Below are 17,864 nucleotides of genomic sequence, written 5' to 3' on the forward strand. Positions count from 1 at the left end.
TAATCAAATTACTGCTACCAGCACTACTATCCATACCAACAATCACTTGTAGTCATAACCACACTGGTTAATTTAATGAAATAAATACTGCTTAGCACCGTCACAAACCAGCACCCTCACCCACCACCTTGAGCGTATACCCCCCACTGTAGCTGCAATTCCTATTATCACTGTGTGTGCCTTGAAATAATAAGGTTCCTGAATATTTACACCTTCAAAATATGATTCTTCTAAAATTTTACGTCATTTGATCACCCTCAATCATAGTTAATGATAGAAGTCATGAAAAAACCAGTGTATGGCTTGGCAAAGGCCATTTGAAGTTGAAAATGAAAGAAGAAATTTTTTCAAAAATTAAACAGGGCCTAACCTTTTCTACCAAAATATGAAACCAGCAATTACTGTCCTATATAAACGAAGGCCTAAACAAAATTTCAACAAAGAGCACCAGCAAAATTCTTCTTCTGATAAAATGATAATCTCAACAGCATACGGACATTACATCCCCAAAATAAAGACATGAAGCTACAGTAAGAATTAAATTATACTTAAATGAACGTAGGCAATGGCCTTGGATCTGGTTATGGGACGGTGGCAATTAATGGATTTATTTAAAGTTCTTCCTTTGGAACCTATGGTGACTAAAAGCAAAAGCTCATTAAGATAAAATCCTTTGATCTCTTGAAATACATTTGACGGAAATTCTTTCTCTAACCCCTTCTTATTGATTCCACCAAATATAATACATACAGCTCGGTAGTAGAGCTTGTAAATGCAGCATAACTGCTCTGTTATGCAGTTATAAATGTGAATGGCAGTGTAACTACAATAGAGGACATTAAGACACTTGGCACACTTAGTAAGACAGGTTCACAGTTACATATATGGAACAAGTGTTCTGAAGGGTCCAAAATGAGAAAAAAAAAACATATATTAAAAAGGAAGAGAGAGATTATACATTTGAATTAATTAGAAGAGGCAACCACAAAATCTTATTATAAGAGGAAGAAGTTTAGTAGAACAAAACACAGAAAAACGAATTCAAACAAAAACAAAGCAGCCAAGGGAATTCAAATTCAATATGAGTGATTAATTTGGAGAGTTTTGATGAGTAGAACTTAGGATTTAGTATTCAACTTTAGCTTTCTAATATGGGGTTTATTTTGCATTTTAAAACATATACATATTTATGCTTAATATTGTCCTGATTTAGTATTCATTGCATTTTTATGTTAGTTTTATAGTTTTATAATTTTTGTTTTTGTAAGTACGCCATGTCTCGCTATGGCGCGCGCCATCGCCGTGCGCCATGCGCCAAGGCTCCAGGACCCCTAGCGCCTTAGTGCGCCATGCGCCTTTAATAACTATGGACAGGTTCATACTTGGAACACTTAGTAAGACGCACACTAATCAAGACAAATTAATAATATTATGGGCTGCCTAACGGCGGCGTATAGCAACAAGTATACCAGAGAAAAAGAAAGAATTAAACATGAACATACAGTTGCATTTTGTTGAGCAGGCAACCGACCTGCTAAAACAAGCTTTGGAACAGTGAAGGCCTGCAGACACACAACAACAAAAAAATATCAAGATTTCAATGAAACAACCATGTATTTTTAAGAAAGCAGTTTCAAATCAGAAGAAAAGAATTATAAGTATAGAGAGCAGTTATAATATAGTAGGAACACCTCTGTTAAGAGAGTAGATATTGTTGCCAAAGTAAATGCCCCTCGCCCAAGCGGAAGAGCAGTAGTCCTTTGCGCCAGGTGCCACAATTGAGCCTTTTCAAGTGAAAATAAATAGAAGAGGAAAATTGAATGACAAGATGACAATCCACCATCATTACAAATGAACCCAAGCAAAACCATGATATCAGAACAAAAAGAAATGATGATAACTATGCAAAAAATATCCAATCCAGAAATTATTCCTCAACTTAGAAACAATCAAGCATGTCATAAAGTTTATACACTCCCATTTTTGCAAAAGCAAAAGAAATGCAGAGCCAATACCAAATATTTAATGAATTACAAGCGTTCAGTATTAATGGCCACTGTGTTTGCAATTCCTGTTACTATTTTACTTTTATTTATAAATTATAACAGACAGAGGTAGAGAAAATTGTATCAAAATACAATTGCATTTCCCTGATTTCCTCCTTTCTAGTAATCCGATTTCAAAAGATTATAAGAATTTTTTATAAAAGAAATAATTTATTAAATGATTCAGTCCGCTGTCAAATCCCAGGGCTCAACCCTGAACAGCTTATGCTTTGGAAGAAGCTTGTACAGTTTGGCGTTCCGAGGTATGAAGTGGGAGAAAAGGGATTTCATAATTGGAGTTTTGAATAAGACGACCTTTTCATCCTTTTTTCATATTGAAAAATGTTGGTGGAGCATAAGTCACTGTTATTAAAGAATAGCATGCCTGAGGCTGCTGTAGGGCTACTAGAGATGCTGGCAGGGTCCGTTTGTCTCCTTGATTGAAGGAGAACCTTATATATATATATATATATATATATATATGTGTGTGTGTGTGTGTGTATTGCTCTTAAATAAAACATATCAATGTAGTCTCTTAATCTACATGTATCCCATGTATTTCTAGTGTATTACATGTATCAAAGCCTTGTTTTGGCTTCTGTTTTGGGTTTCTCGATTGAGATTCCAGTATTTGTTTTCTGCCTTGTGAGCAGAATTTGTGGGTTTGTATTTTCAGCTGTTTCTTTCAACATTACTGTCTGTCTTGTGAGAAGAGTCTGATTTCACCTCAACGTACTGTCGCCGTTCCTCTTCCGCCTCCGTCGCCTCTCTGTTTCCCACCAGTCTGTCCAGTTAGTTTGCCGGTGAATCTCCTTTTGTGCAATTACGTTGCTGGCAGCCTCTTGCGTGTTGTGCTTCGACTGAGTTTTCCTTGTCTATTTCCGATGAAGCTTGATGTTCCTCTGTAGTCTCTCCTGCCCGATTTGTTCTTCTAGGTTGCATCTCCCGAATTACGTTTTATGTTCCAAAGTATCTTGAGTTTCTTGTTTTGAGTTGTATTGTCTTTAAGACTACATTATAAGTATCTATAGCAAGCTGAGCATGATTAAAATCCATGCTTCAGCTTGAGGGGAGTGTTGGAGCATAAGTCAATGTTATTAATGAATAGCATGCCTAAGGCTGCTGTAGGGCTGCAGGCTGCTGTAGGGCTGCTAGAGATGCTGGTAGGGTCAATTTGTCTCCTTGATTGAAGGAGAACCTTGTACGTATATGTGTATTGCTCTTAAAAAGAACATAGCAATGTAGTCTCTTAAGATACCATGTATTTCTAGTGTATAACAAAAAAGTAATAAAAATCCATAAACAAAAGATTGCTAGAGGGAGGAATATTATGATGATTTAAGACCTTGTGCCAAGGGTCAATAAAATTGCACTTCCTTGATTCCAAAATTCAACACAGCAATCCATCACTGAACTTACAGTTGCTGAAGGAAAAAATCCCATCACATAAATACTCACAATAGGTTTGCATATCCTATGTAGTAGAAATAAGTTGATATGACAAAGATAGAAACTGTCAACACCTCAGCATCACATATATGAGCAACCATCACATGATTTTCAAAAATTTCAGTTCTTTCTACAATCAAAGTCCACAAATTTCCTTTATGTTGGAGCTTCAGATAAAAGATGCAAGCTGACAACTGATATGTTTCAGGTATGTTGACAGAAAATCAAAGCTAAAAGTAAAAGTAGTTGCTAGCTTGGACTTGTTGTTTTTTATTCCTTCAATGATTGAAAACAAGGGCTCACAAGAGAGAACTCTTCAATCACATAGATCTCAACTTTTTCTGAAATTAGAGCTTGTTTCCTTCTTGTTTCCCCATTTGTTAAATGACACAGCAGTTATGATAAAAGAAATCAGTGCCCTTACTAAAGAATAACTGCCACTATGTAAATAACATACACAATAGGCTCACACCTGAAACTACCTTGGTTCTAATTTAAAATGGACAAAACAGAGACATAATAAATGAAACACACAAATTGACGGATCAGAAGAAACCATGAAACAGAACCATGAAACAGATACTTTAAGCACATACAGAGGGTCAATGATGCCATAATATCTCTCCAAAGACCACCTTTTTAACATATTGTCAAGAGTTCCTATTCAAGATCATGAAAGATGAAAATAATTATACAACAGAGCTACAGTTTTAGGATTCCAGGCAAGAGTGTAGACTAACAAAAAACATAATATGTTCTAATGTATTCAAAGAAGCCAGTAATCCAGAATAGTTTGAGTCAAGTATATAGACCCTTGATTGAAATACCAGATTAACTAAGGTCCACATCTATTTAAGGTTTTCTCTTCCATTTTGCTCTCTGTTGTGTGAATATGTTTTCCTCTATTCTGCTCAACTATATATTTTTACAGATTTTTAAATGTAAAGAATGTTATGGACAGAGAAGTAAATTTTGAAACACAGTGCATAGAATAGCACAGTAAAAGAAGATATGATTAGAATTTAAAATAAACAAATAAGAAAAGTTAAAATTTCAGTATGCATTAACACACTCAAAGGGCTATTAACACAAATAGGATATAAAGTGAAATGTACCTGCTGAATATCCTGATCAGAGCTATTAGGAGTAAGACATGCTTGGATAGCCATGGGTCTTGCAGAGCACAAAATGCGTCTAACCTAGCAGACGACAAAAGTACACAGTAAAAGAAGAGAAAGAATTGAAATTGTAGCAAAGCAAGAAAGTGTAATCGCAGTTTATGATGAAGGGTGTTAATAACCATATGTAAAATTAAGCCATACCAAGCAAAAAAAAAAGGGCGGCCCGGTCGCACTATGCGTCCTCGCTGGGCGAGGGTCCGGGGAGGGATCCCACCACAAGGGTGTACTGGGGGCAAGCCTTCCCCTGCCAATTTATTTGGCAAGAGGCCGCTCCTAAGACTCGAACCCGTGACCTCTTGGTCACACGACAACAACGTTTACCGTTGCGCCAAGGCTCGCCCTCGTGTAAAATTAAGCCATACCAAGCAGACACCAAAAAAAAAATGAACCATATACATTAAGCAATATAACTTCATAACACCTTAACAGTACATCAGAAGCATTTCATATAACAAAATAACAAAGATTCATATACAAGGGCAATTGACCATAGATCAATTCGAAAAGTTACAATTGCATCATTGAGGTATTGATGATCAATCGCTAAGGACAAAAGCAAACCTCATTAAGTCGTAGATCTCGACCATACCGCAACTGACTGCTAGAGTTAAAGATGTGCTCCATACCATCCATCATCGACCCATCAGCAGAATCACTATCCTCAAACTTGGAACTCTCTGATCCAGTTGATTCAGAAACAGCGGAAGGAATTGTCACTGGATGCAAATGTAACATGTAAGGTACAGATATGGATATTAAATTCACATTTGGGTGGGTTTCAAGATCCTTGGATTTGTGAGAATGATCTAAATGTGGCAAAGCTAGATCTTCTCGACCAAGAAGCGCATATGCAGCTGCAGGCCAGTCAATCGGAGGAGACTCCCGGCACTTATCTAACACCTACGAATAAATGACAATCATTTCAGTATATAACGGTTTCCCATCAAATTAAAAAAAAAAAAAAAAAAAAAAAAAAAAAAGGAGCTGATGCAATCTTTCAATTGATGCCACTTATTATACCAATTGAAATAATTCTAAAACTAAAAAGATTTTACATTCCCCACCATGTTCACACAGAATAATCTAATTGTGTGAAGCATGGAAACATTGATTTTGAACAGATCGCAAGTTTTGGAAACTGAAACCTACAAACTTGTAATGTTTCTCTAATTTTTAAAAATTGGAAATTCATATCGTAAAACGAAATGTGTTTCTTGAAACAGAATTTTAAATGTTTCTGTTTCCTATATTTTCTAAAAATGTCGATTCTTGGTGTCTGTTTGGGCTTCCTTGCTACATAGTCTAGTACTACCTTCTGTGCTGAAATAATCATCAATTTTAATTCCTTTCCTTTTGCTACTAGAAATTATAAAATCATTTGAAAATCAATAAAATCTGCATTCGAATTACAAATGTGACACAATACAGCCCAACTTACATGTCGGAGAGGAAGAGATACACCAAACGGAAGGGAGTCAAGCTGTTGAAGTCCGAATCTTTCCCCAACCATTGCTAAAACAGTTAGCTCCTCGTTTGTGCAAAATGAACCCGTAGCAACATTACAGTAAACACCAGATGACAGCTTCTTCCCTATCTGCTTACCACCACATAATAAACTATAGAAGGATACTATCTTCCGTGCTGAGTTAACAACTGAACTTCCATCTTTGCAAATTAAAGGTGGGAGATCACTTATATTAGTAGAACTACAACCAAGTTGTAAACAGTTCTCAAGCCATCTGAAGATACTAGGAGGAGTTCTTGCGGAGAAAGTTTTTGTACATCTCCCGAATTTCTTAAATAGGCTGGGAAAATCACGTATATAATGTTCCAGATAACTTTGCTCGCCAAGAGACTTGGCAATACTGCCTAACAGAATGGCCAAAAGTTCCAGGTCCCTACAAGACGAAGGTTGTGGTTATCATCTAAAAAAAAAAAATTAAATGGCACATCAACATAGTATTGGAAAAAACTTAAGCAAATTATTAACCAAAGAGAAAAACCATTTTCAACCCCAAATCGGCATGCTACTACATAAGTTAAATAGGAATCAACTGGAAATCTCACAAGCTACAGAATAACTTACAGGTCATTTCAGTTGATAAAAAAGTTTACAAGAAGTAAATATTGGACCTAGTTGCCGAGTGAAGCAGTCAAACTAAATTTCCTACTTAACTTAAATTTTTCCTCTGCTATATGGTCTGAAAACCTGATGTGCTTTAGGGGGAAGGAAGAAAAAAACACACACAACACAGGACTTATATGCTATTGTTTTGCACATTGTAGCTTACAGAGTTCAGTAAGTCAGTGAGTTGAAAGAATGCCATTCCAATTCATAATGCCAAATTTGATTTTCTGTCATATGGCACAGATACCAGAAGAAACAGTGGGAACAACATGGAAAGGAAGCAGGAGATTTCAGGAACCAACAACTACTTTACAGAATAGTTTTATTTAAGCAGACTACTACAATTTAGCATCAAAACTAAAATTAAACTCACTGTTTGCGAAGACTATCCAGCTTCAGACTTTCATATAGTGCATGCAGCGAACCCAAGCTCTCCTGTAATATCTTAGAGAAAAATGCTTTGTTTGAACTTTCTTCACCTTCCATATTCAGTCGAGAACAATCCCTTTCTTCCATGTCAGTTGATATTTCAGAAGAAATTACAGTAATGAAATTAAAGTTTGTGTAGTCCTTATGAAATTTGCTGTTAAGAAGGAAGTCCCAGGATGAGCACGGAGGTGAACTCAAATGCTTCTGAGAGCTTGCACTAGGTTTACCACACATTCCTAGAATAACACTACAAAATGAGTCCCACTCTGAATCAACAGTAGAATTACCCCTTGTCAGGTACTCAGAGTCATTATCTCCCCATAGAAGAAAAAGAAAGTGATTATATAAACTGGAACTGAGCCCCTCAGCCATTGCTGTGATACAGTCGTTCACCAACGAAGATGAAGGATTTCTTCGTAATGCACATCGAAACATCTAGGGAAAAAATATATATATAGTGAAGGATCAAAAATAACCAACAAAGTAATTTTGAATGAAACAAAAGAAACAAATATTTCGAGATACTAATACCACCTAACATTGAGTTTTCAAGAAACTGATAGATGCAACAAATCTGTCATTTTCCTCTAATCCTACTTGCCTAGGGAGAAAAGTAACTGCAACATAAAATAGGAAGCTAAAATCTGGAATAAAGTTATCCAATAATGAACATGTTACAGTCTTAAAAATTAACTAATAGACATGGCAACAATTCAAGAAAGTTTGAGATAAACACAACTTGACAACAACCATGAAAATGAAATTATTAATAAATAAAACTAACTGAATATTGTAATTAATATTTAATAAGTTGCCCTAATAAACCTTTCCAGATACACAAATTAATTTACCTGCCCATTATTTGTTATTAGATTAACACGCCCCTCCACAGCATCAGCGAATCCTACAATCTTTATGTCATGGGGAACGGAAACAGCCTCAGAAAACTCTGTATTATGCACATCACCTTTACCCAAAGTAGACGGCACAAAATACTTGCATAGGCACTGCTTTCCAGACTGCATTAGGAAACAAAAACCCATCAATCGTACACATCAGGAAAGGAAGATTATACAAAGAAAAGGTGAAAAGAAGTTTAACAAACCAATATTCACTATCCCAAGGAAAAATTCATAAACAATGTACATGTGTGGAATGATGTATTCTATAAAACAGCCTGTTGCAGATGGGTAATCGTAACCTAACTTATTGTCGTAGAGAAATCCAAGATCTCATAAGCTCAATAAAGAGATAATTTTGTGGTTACAAAAACAATGAATTATCGATCAGAAAACTTATTCTACTAAAATTTGAAATTCTCCTTGAACTATTACTAAATGTTACATCATAGATTTAGCATATAATCCCAAGAACCAGGTTTAACCAAAGTAAAATCGATACAAAATTGCAAAGAAAGGGGCAGTGGTTATAAATAGTGTAAGATGATCAAAGCAATAGTTGGCTAGCTTAGGATTTTATATGCAGATAACAAATCTTAACATACTCTTACAAAAATTAGATTCAGATTAGATAATAGGAGCAAGAAACTGTCAGTACTACCATTTATCAGAATCCGTTGCAAAAACAATATTACAGGACCGTTAGCATTCAAATAAGTCATATTATTATTGACATAATTAGCATTCAAATAAAAGTGCAAAAGGACTGTTAGAAATGATTAATATACTAAAACTTACATAAAGAAGAAGTGTACTTTCTGGAGACAAAACAATGATGTCCGTATATGGCAAGAGTCCTGCTTTCACTCTGAGAAGAAAATAGGCGGATGAAAATCAAGTGCATGCTGCTCCATCAGTGAATAAGTGCTCAAAATAAAAATCAAGTGGATGAAAAAGGAAAAGTCAGCTCTACCTCGGACGTGTTACAACCACTGGTGCAGCTGCAATTGCGGGTATGCTCCAGCTCATGTCAGGTTTAACATCAAAGATGATTTCATTATTGATTTCAAGACTTTGGAGCCTTAACGACAACAACTTCTTCTGTTCTTGAAGAAGAAAACATACAATAAGAGCTGCATCATCATCAGTTGCAAGAAAAACCTGGTAAACATGAAAAAGAACAAATTGCATTATGGCACCATCTAAACAACTATCCAAAACACAAAGACAAGAGCAGAAAAATTATCAACCAAATTCACCAAATGCAGACAAGATGCGCCTAGAATGCAAAGAAGCATTGAGCTTCTAACATAGTACAGAAACGGAAAAAACACATAACTGGAAGAGTATACATGGCGATCAAACTAATGCAAAGAAAGATTTGATTTTCAAAGGAAGAAAAAAAGGCTAAAACGCAAAACTATTGAAAATTAAATCACCAAAAAAGAAAAAAGGACGAAAAGAAGTGGGTCAATTATACCAATGGTCATTGAAGTTTTTATTTTATAACATAATAGTCATACAATTTTATTTCATAACAAGAAAATAATTAATCATTAATTCTTTTCACCTAAAATCATCATGGATAGAAAGCAGCCAACACCTAGCTGAAAATGACAGCGTAAACAATGGCATTGTCATCAGAAGTTCACATTACAAGTCATCTCTCTATTATTTAATCCATAAAATCTCTCTTACCAAAACTTAGTTGGAAAAAGAAATCTGCAATAACTCCATAATCTCTCTTGGGCAGAAGCATTGATTTCGTGAAATGGAGTTATGACAAATTGATCCTCCACCAGTAGCTTCCCAGCCCTGCACATATCTTTGGCTACCAATTCAGTGCCTTCCTATTTGGTTGATTATCATTATTATTTGACTTCCAGTTTCCACCATCGTCTATTCTTCTACTTCAAAGCCATTCACTACTCCATTTCTTATTTAGCATTAAGTTTTTTATAACAAATGAATCCCTTCTCACAAGGCTTTATCTGTAGGCATTAATTGTTAGTAGGAACCCAAGACTTGCTCTAAAGCAGTTGTCCAAAGTGGAAGCAAGCTATGGAGGATGAACTTATTTCCTTAAGTAACAATAACACTTGGGAGCTTACAAATCTTCTCTCTGAAAAATGTTTTGTTAGTTGTCAAGTGTATCATATCAAGTATGATTTTGATGGCAGTATTGAGCGCTATAAGGTGGGTTTGGTTGCAAAAGGTCTACGCAAGGCGAGGGATTAGATTTTATTGATAAACTATCACTAGTTGTGAAAATTGCAGCTTCCAGTAGACTTCTTGATGCCGCTTCAGCTTATAACTGGCATTTGGAAACTTGTGACATCAACAATGCCTTTTTGCACAGTAATCTCACAGATGAAGTATACATGCAATTGTCCTCAAGTGTTGTTGCTACTTATAACTGGTATTTTATTAATTATTCTCTCTGATACAGCCCCGCACGAGAATGTTCCTTGAAGCGTGTACAACCCAGACCCATAGCACCATGTGTTGAAATTCCATTAACAAATGGAGTTGACAGGATTGGAACCCTCTACCACTTGGTCTAAGATACTTTAATATCATATCAAGAAAAGTCTTAACCACCCGAGAAGGTACCTTAAAGGAGGATTGCCTCACATATATAAGGAGCCATATAGCTTCTTAATTAAGCAATATGAGATATCTAACACAAACACCCCTCACGCCCAAAACCATCTAGAGCATGAAGCAAATATCCAAAGGGGGTCCAACATTGAATATAAGGCTTCGATACCATGTTAACACATAGAAGATAGGAGAATTGTATATTTTGTATTATGAATTGATACACATAAAACATATACATGAGTATGCTATGCATGGAAGAAATTAAATCTAACTCCTATGATTATGGAATTCAATCCTTATTTATATGTAATCTAATTCCTATAATCAAGGTACAAGTTGTAGCAGTGTATACACACATAATCGATTAATTTTATGTGTTTTTCGGTTAACAATCAATTTCAAAATGAAAAACCATTCCCTAGTCCTTCAATTTCAGTTCATCTATTTTCCAGTTCGATTTCAGCTTCCAAGGTCGGTTTTACAATTAGTTTTGTGCAACCCTAAATGCTTTGACAGATTAGATAATCATTCTTAAATCTTAATCTCAAGGGATACATGATGCATACCCAACTTTAGGCTGAGAATCTTCAAGAAGCTTCGGGAAGTTATAGTTGTTAGAGTTTGTTAATTTTAGAGAAGAAGTTAGTTAACCAGATAGTTTCTATTTTCTATGTACATAATATTCTAAATGTATAGATGCAACTCAACTATATACACAAAAAATTTACAATTTCTCTCCATTTCATCAAGGCATACTATTAACTAAAACCAAAAAGATGAAACCTCAAAAAACTGTGTATACTATAAGGCTAAATTCTAGAGTTTGAAAGACACCAAATAAACTTTAAAAAGGCACCTTAGAAGCAGCTACTTGGGCACCTTTCCCTTGCCATATTCTACGGAAGCAGATTCGCTCAGCTATTACACCAGCTGGAAGAGCATCATTTGATCTAACGTTTGGCACTTCAAGGTTATAATTGGCAACTTCAGCAACCCACACAGAATGTTGCAGCTTTCCTGCATTAAAAAATCAATATCATGCAATAGAACATGGGAAAGAAAAATGGAAGAGATCAATAAATACAGTTTTATCTAGAAAATGAAAGGGTAAATAATTTATTAGTCCCTTAGTTTTTACCTAACACACTGTTTAGTCCCCTATTTTGAAAAACACATTTTAAGGTCCCTATCTTTTGCCAATATTAACCTTGTGGTCCTTTTATCTATATTTTTTAGATTTTTAACCGAATATATCTTAGCTTTTAGGACAACCACAATACAATACAAGTTGACCATGTTACTCTTTTATTTTATATATATCTATTTATGCTACTCCCTCCATTCTCAAATAAGTGTCGTTTTAGATAATTGTTTTTGTTCTTTTTTAAGTGTCGTTTTCGTTTTTCAATAAAATTTAGTATAGTTTTTTGGTCTAAGCATTTAAATTTCGTCTTGATTTGTGTGTTTTTTAAGCTTTCAAAGTTTTTTCTCCAACCATTATAGGAGAGAGAATTTTTACTTAGTTAATCCATGTAAATTTATTAATTTAAGTGCATATTAATTGAGTTTCTTAATTTGTGTGAAAAACTCTAAAATGACACTTATTTGAGAATGGAGGGAGTAAAATATAACGATTACAAGTCTAAAAAACTAGACAAAAGGACCAAAGAGTTAATATTGGCAAAAGCTAGGGACCTTATAATGTGCTTTTCAAAATAGGGGGACTAAATAGTGTGTTAGGTAAAAAGTAAGGGAAGGGACTAATAAATTATTTACCCAAAATGAAATAGGATATACCTTTATTAAATGACACCATTAAAGGAATTTGATGACTAGTCCAAATTGTTCTTTCATCAAAATCCTTCATTAAGCTCAATTTTCCTCTCTCTTCAGTATAAGTCAACTGACAGAATCAAGTAACATAGATGAGAGAGAATGAGAACTTGCCTTCAAAACTAGAAACTAAAACAGAAGAATGAGAATATGTATAGGTACCTGGGGCTCTTCTAATAAATCCTTCAGAATCAGGTGTGAAGAAAGTGAAGTTGTGTCCACTTTGTTTACATGATCATATGTACCCAATAATGTAGAGTTGTGTTGTGGACTGACCCCAACATCTCTCCTACGACGTAGCATATCGCGTGCACCCAATAAAGGACTTGTGGATGAATAAGTAGAATGCAGTGTTGAACTCCCTCCAGTTGCTGGCTGGAGTAGTAAACCATACGGAAGAGGCCATATCGATGTAATAGTACATGGGAGCGGAATAGATACTACTTCACCTGGTAAAATAAAAAGATTAAGATGGTTTTGTTTTTTATTTTTATTTTTTGAACATTAGGAATGAATCAAGTTCAACCTATGAAACGAAATGGATAATCTAAAAATGCACAGTTTTTTTGAGTAAACAAAATATATTATGGCAGCATTAATACAAAGGTATATACCAAGCATTAATAATTCGTTCTCAATTTACCACATAAAAAAATCTTTATTAGACATATAGATCTCTGATGTCGCCCTCTTCAATGAATTTCAGCATTATGTTTAAAATGAGAAGCCAAGCAATTAAAAGGAGGAATTTGTGCACATTGCAACAAGTAAGAAATACAAATCTAACAGCATTGAGTTACTTAGTACATGTTACGAACCATGTGAATACACTGGAAACACATGGGATACCATATAGACTAAAACTATATGAATATATTTCATTCAAGGAGAATACACACATATATACACATTAAGGATACTACCTAGACAGCTACAGCCCATACCTAGACAGACCCATACCATGCTTACATTATTACACTCCCCCTCAAGTTGGCGCATGGATTTTAATCATGCTCAGCTTGCTACAGATACAGAATACATAGTCTTAAAGACAATACAACTCAAAACAAGAAACTCCAGATACTTTGGAATATAAAACATAGACGCAATCTAGAAAAACAAATCGGACAGGAGAGATGGCATTGGAACATCAAGCTTCATTGGAAAAGGACAAGCAAAATCAGTTGAAGCAACACACACGAGGTGCCAGCAGTGTCATTGCACAAAAAGAGATTCACCGGAAAACTAACTAGACAAACAGGTTAGAAACAGAGAGACTAAGGCCGCGGAAGAGGAACGGCGACAATCCGGTGAGATGAACTGAGACTTGGAACCCTAGGTCCAAACAATCTGCTCACAAGGCAGACAATAATGCTGAAGAAAACAGCCCAAAAATACTAACCCAGAAATTCTGCACACAAGGGCAGAAAATGAAGCCAAACTAGGCTCTTATACCATGTGACAAACCATGTGAATACACTGGAAATACATGGGATACCATATAGACTAAAACTATATGAATATATTTCATTCAAGGAGAGTAACATATATATACACATTAAGGATACTACCTAGACAGCTACAACCCATACCTAGACAGACTCATACCTAAGACCCATACCATGCTTACATTATTACGCTGCTTACATTATTACAGTACAATATACGAGAATATGATTTTGGCAAAAAGCAAATCCTCACAAAAAATGTATATCCATACTATTGTATTAATACTACTGCATTATGGAAGGAAACCCTGCTTACCCGATATTTTGTATATTGTTAGAGAATCCATTTGTAAGATACAAAGCATAGCCTCCAAAGTATCATCCAGACGACACCAGCATGCCTATAACAGACTTAGTAGTAATCAACACAAATCCAATGACATAAAGAGAGTTATGAAGTAATGCTACTCAAGGTAAATACATATTGCCACCTACAAATGAAGGAAGTTCAATGTTTGATGGGATGAAGAGATAATAGTGTCAGGATTCTCAAAAAAAAAAAGAGTAGGGATAAGAGTCAAATTTGCCCCTGAAGTTATTCGAGAAGTTCAATTTTACCCTCATCATACAAAATAGTCCAATTTTCCCCCATGGTAGAAACTTTAGCTCAATTTTACCCTTTATAAGCAAATACCAATGAAAATTAGAAACAGGATTCCTTTGAAAGGGATACAATTGAGCTAGGATTTCTACCATGGGGGCAATTGAGCTATTTCTTACAATAGGGATAAAACTGAACTTCCACAATAACTTTAGGGGCAAAATTGACCCTTATCCCAATAAAAGACAATAAGTCTTAGATATGCTCCAAAATTCTTGTACAAGGGCTAGTAATTGTAAAATACATTAATAATTCTACAGAAGAACTTGACTAAGCCTTACAGAAACAAAAGGATAAAAAAAAGGAAGGAAAAAGTTACTAAGTCTGGAATCAAATTGCAGAACAAATGTTTATACAGTTTCAAGCATGAAACAAAAATAAAGCAGCTTTCTTTTTATTCTGAAAATTTTGGTTGGAACAAGCTAGCAATTGTACACAGACCAACTTTACATGCCATTAGCCAATAGATCATATCATCTCGAGCGGGCATCTGAGAAGGAGCGTGATTAAGCAATAACATAAGCGAATTTTGATGCAGGAAAGGGATCAATATAAAAGGAGATGCAGGAAATTTCATGATGGAATCAGATTTACCATTATAACAGGAGATGGAGAGGTGAATCTCTTGAACACTCGTGATCCTGTGGACCATATAATCCTGTGATCGATAAGACAAAAGTCATAGGCGCACCAAGCATATAAAGGAAATGGGGTTAAATGTACAGAGGATCACTTAATTATTAGTAATATTTCATCATGGTCATATAACTTCAACTTGTGCCAATAAAATAACTAAATTTTATTTTTGTTACACATGTTGAATTGGATATCTAAGTAGTATATCAAAGATTTCTGAAATGTATTGGCAATGTAGTTCCATATATATCGATACTAAGACAAACCACATGAAGCAATCTGCATTCCTCACTTCATTACACTTGAAGCCTCAGTGAAGCTATGAAATTTACAGTCTAATTAGAACAAATTTAGCTACTACTAAATTAGAACACTATTGACTACACTGTACAGAATGTATAAGGGAAAGAAAATATTATTCATGGAGAACAAAACAGTTACAAGCAAAAGGATAGATGAATTCAATTGATTGAATTCATGGGATACAAGTTGCTTTTATACACATATGGATAAATGTCAATTAGTTAGAACTGACTAACTGCAGTTAACTAATGTGGTTAACTATTAACTAATGTGGTTAACTATTAACCAGTCTAGCCTTGGGATGCTTTGAATATCCACCTTACGATTAACACTGAATGAACAAATTCTACATTTATCACTTAAATTAAAATATTAATCACTTATTTAATTTAAATGTGTTTGATAAGTATTATTTCTCTATCAATTAAATTAGTCACTTAAGTTAAAAATCACTTATTTTTTATAAGTCAAAATATTTAACTTAACAATTACATCATTTAATACTTTCAGGCACTTAATATTCATGCTTGTAACATTCATGCTTAAAATTCAGTATATTTTTTCAGGACTTAATTTTCACACTTATCAAACAGCACTGGGATTAGTTACTTCTATATACACCCTCATCCAAATCCCAATTTCAGTTCAATTTTGGTACAGTACCTACCTCGCTGGATACTAAATTTAGCTGAATACAGCATTTTCATTTCCAATTTCTAGTTTAAATTAATTAAAGAAAGGCACTAAGCAGCTTATATCAGTATAATTTACCTATTTCCCCGAACGAATATCTCATGGTCAGAGCGATCGCTTAAGGGGGAAGCCGAAGCATCATTGTCGTCTGTATCATCTTTATCTCGGACAGTTTCGGGGTCAAAAAGGAAGTAATCGTACTTATCCGCGACATTATCAAGAGGCTTGCCATCGAGAACTTCAGCAACCAAGCCAAATGGCTTGAACTCGCGGAGTACGGTGAGTTCACGTAGTCCAGAAGGCATTTGACGAGTGGAATCGGTCACTGAGTCAGCCCAACTAGTGAAGGAATTCAAATGGAGGTTAGATTATTTTGAGCAAGAGATCATTCCCTTGCTCCCGCTCTTTTTTTTCGTTTGAGCAAAGGGAAGGAAGGGAAAAGATGTTAAGAAAAGGGTAGGAAGGGATTAACAGGGAAGGGTTTACAAAGGTTTACAAATGGAAATGAATTAAGGGTCGGCCCATAAAGATTGGAAGTCATTTAGCCCAAATAAGAATTTAGGTAACGGGCTATCTAACTCACTTTGCTTCCATCTCACCAAATTAGACACTTTTATTCATTTTGGACAAAATTATCCTTAGTTTTATTAGATCGATCCATCTGCTCCTGCTTCTTCTTCTTCGTTTCAACTTCTTTTTCGGTTCATCTTCTTCAATTTCTGATACCAATCGTTAGCGATTTTTGAGATTATTGAAGTATTATGTTCAATTTCCCATAAAAATTGTATGTTTTTAGCTTATACGTCTACTTTTCTCGTTGATCTTGCCTCTTTCTTCATCTGTAACGGTATCGTTTCAATTTTCTTTATTTTCCTCCATTTTCTTCCATTGTTGTCGCATTTGTGATGAAATTTATCGTATTTCGTCACAAATACGACAATAGTTGTCACATCTCGTCACAAATGCGACAACTCTTGTCGCATTTGTGACTCGCAACAGTTCAATTGTTAGATTTTTTTTCTTTCTCATTTTTTGAGCTTTCCATCCTAATCCTCTTCCGCAAACACTAATTCTTTAAATGTTGAACGAAACATACTCGCTTCTCTCTATAAACCACCGTCGATTCGTCGATTTAGGATGGCAAAGAAGACGTTGAGAGTCTGAGAAATAAGGTGAAATAAGGGTATTTTTGTCCAAAGTGGATGAAAGTGCCTAATTTGGTGAGATGGAAGCAAAGTGGATCAAATATGTTAATGGATCCCTTCAAATGGACTATATTAGTAATTAGCCCTTTAGGTAACTAAAGTTAATGAAATTTGATAACTAAATTTTGATTTAGGATAAACTAACCAGTTTGGCAACTTCACTGGTCATTTTGACCTTTGATTCAATGGAAAATAATAAATTACTTAAATGTTCATTTCAAATAGATTATATAAGTAATAGGCATTGATAAGAAGTTTGATCGAAAAGTCATTTACCTCGTATGATGTGTCAGAGCCGGGAGCAGTTCCTGAAATACGTTTACCAAGTTAAGTTAGTAACTAAAGAAAAT

The 17,864-nt window shown here is 35.0% G+C and overlaps 1 protein-coding gene across 5 annotated transcripts in view; it reads right to left on the reverse strand.

The window, feature by feature from the left end:
- LOC136225970 (anaphase-promoting complex subunit 1) overlaps nucleotides 1-16,811 on the reverse strand; it is a 31,010-nt gene extending 14,199 nt beyond the window's left edge. For 4 of the 5 annotated variants that reach the window (XM_066014203.1, XM_066014202.1, XM_066014204.1 and 1 more), the window contains exons 1-15: nucleotides 16,388-16,811; nucleotides 15,272-15,335; nucleotides 14,333-14,417; nucleotides 12,731-13,017; nucleotides 12,533-12,638; nucleotides 11,592-11,752; nucleotides 9,105-9,292; nucleotides 8,930-8,999; nucleotides 8,084-8,251; nucleotides 7,177-7,667; nucleotides 6,114-6,573; nucleotides 5,237-5,575; nucleotides 4,610-4,693; nucleotides 1,692-1,784; nucleotides 1,503-1,562 (exon numbers count right to left, since the gene is read on the reverse strand). In XM_066014203.1, the coding sequence (XP_065870275.1) occupies nucleotides 1,503-1,562; nucleotides 1,692-1,784; nucleotides 4,610-4,693; nucleotides 5,237-5,575; nucleotides 6,114-6,573; nucleotides 7,177-7,667; nucleotides 8,084-8,251; nucleotides 8,930-8,999; nucleotides 9,105-9,292; nucleotides 11,592-11,752; nucleotides 12,533-12,638; nucleotides 12,731-13,017; nucleotides 14,333-14,417; nucleotides 15,272-15,335; nucleotides 16,388-16,614 (2,883 nt within the window). In that variant the 5' untranslated portion in view covers nucleotides 16,615-16,811. The remainder of the gene's footprint in view (nucleotides 1-1,502; nucleotides 1,563-1,691; nucleotides 1,785-4,609; nucleotides 4,694-5,236; nucleotides 5,576-6,113; nucleotides 6,574-7,176; nucleotides 7,668-8,083; nucleotides 8,252-8,929; nucleotides 9,000-9,104; nucleotides 9,293-11,591; nucleotides 11,753-12,532; nucleotides 12,639-12,730; nucleotides 13,018-14,332; nucleotides 14,418-15,271; nucleotides 15,336-16,387) is intronic. The other variant, XM_066014205.1, reaches the window with a different exon arrangement.
- Between the last annotated feature and the right edge of the window lie 1,053 nt (nucleotides 16,812-17,864).

The sequence above is a fragment of the Euphorbia lathyris genome, chromosome 4 (genome assembly GCF_963576675.1).
Source record: "Euphorbia lathyris chromosome 4, ddEupLath1.1, whole genome shotgun sequence".
In the NCBI taxonomy this organism is placed as follows: domain Eukaryota; kingdom Viridiplantae; phylum Streptophyta; class Magnoliopsida; order Malpighiales; family Euphorbiaceae; genus Euphorbia; species Euphorbia lathyris.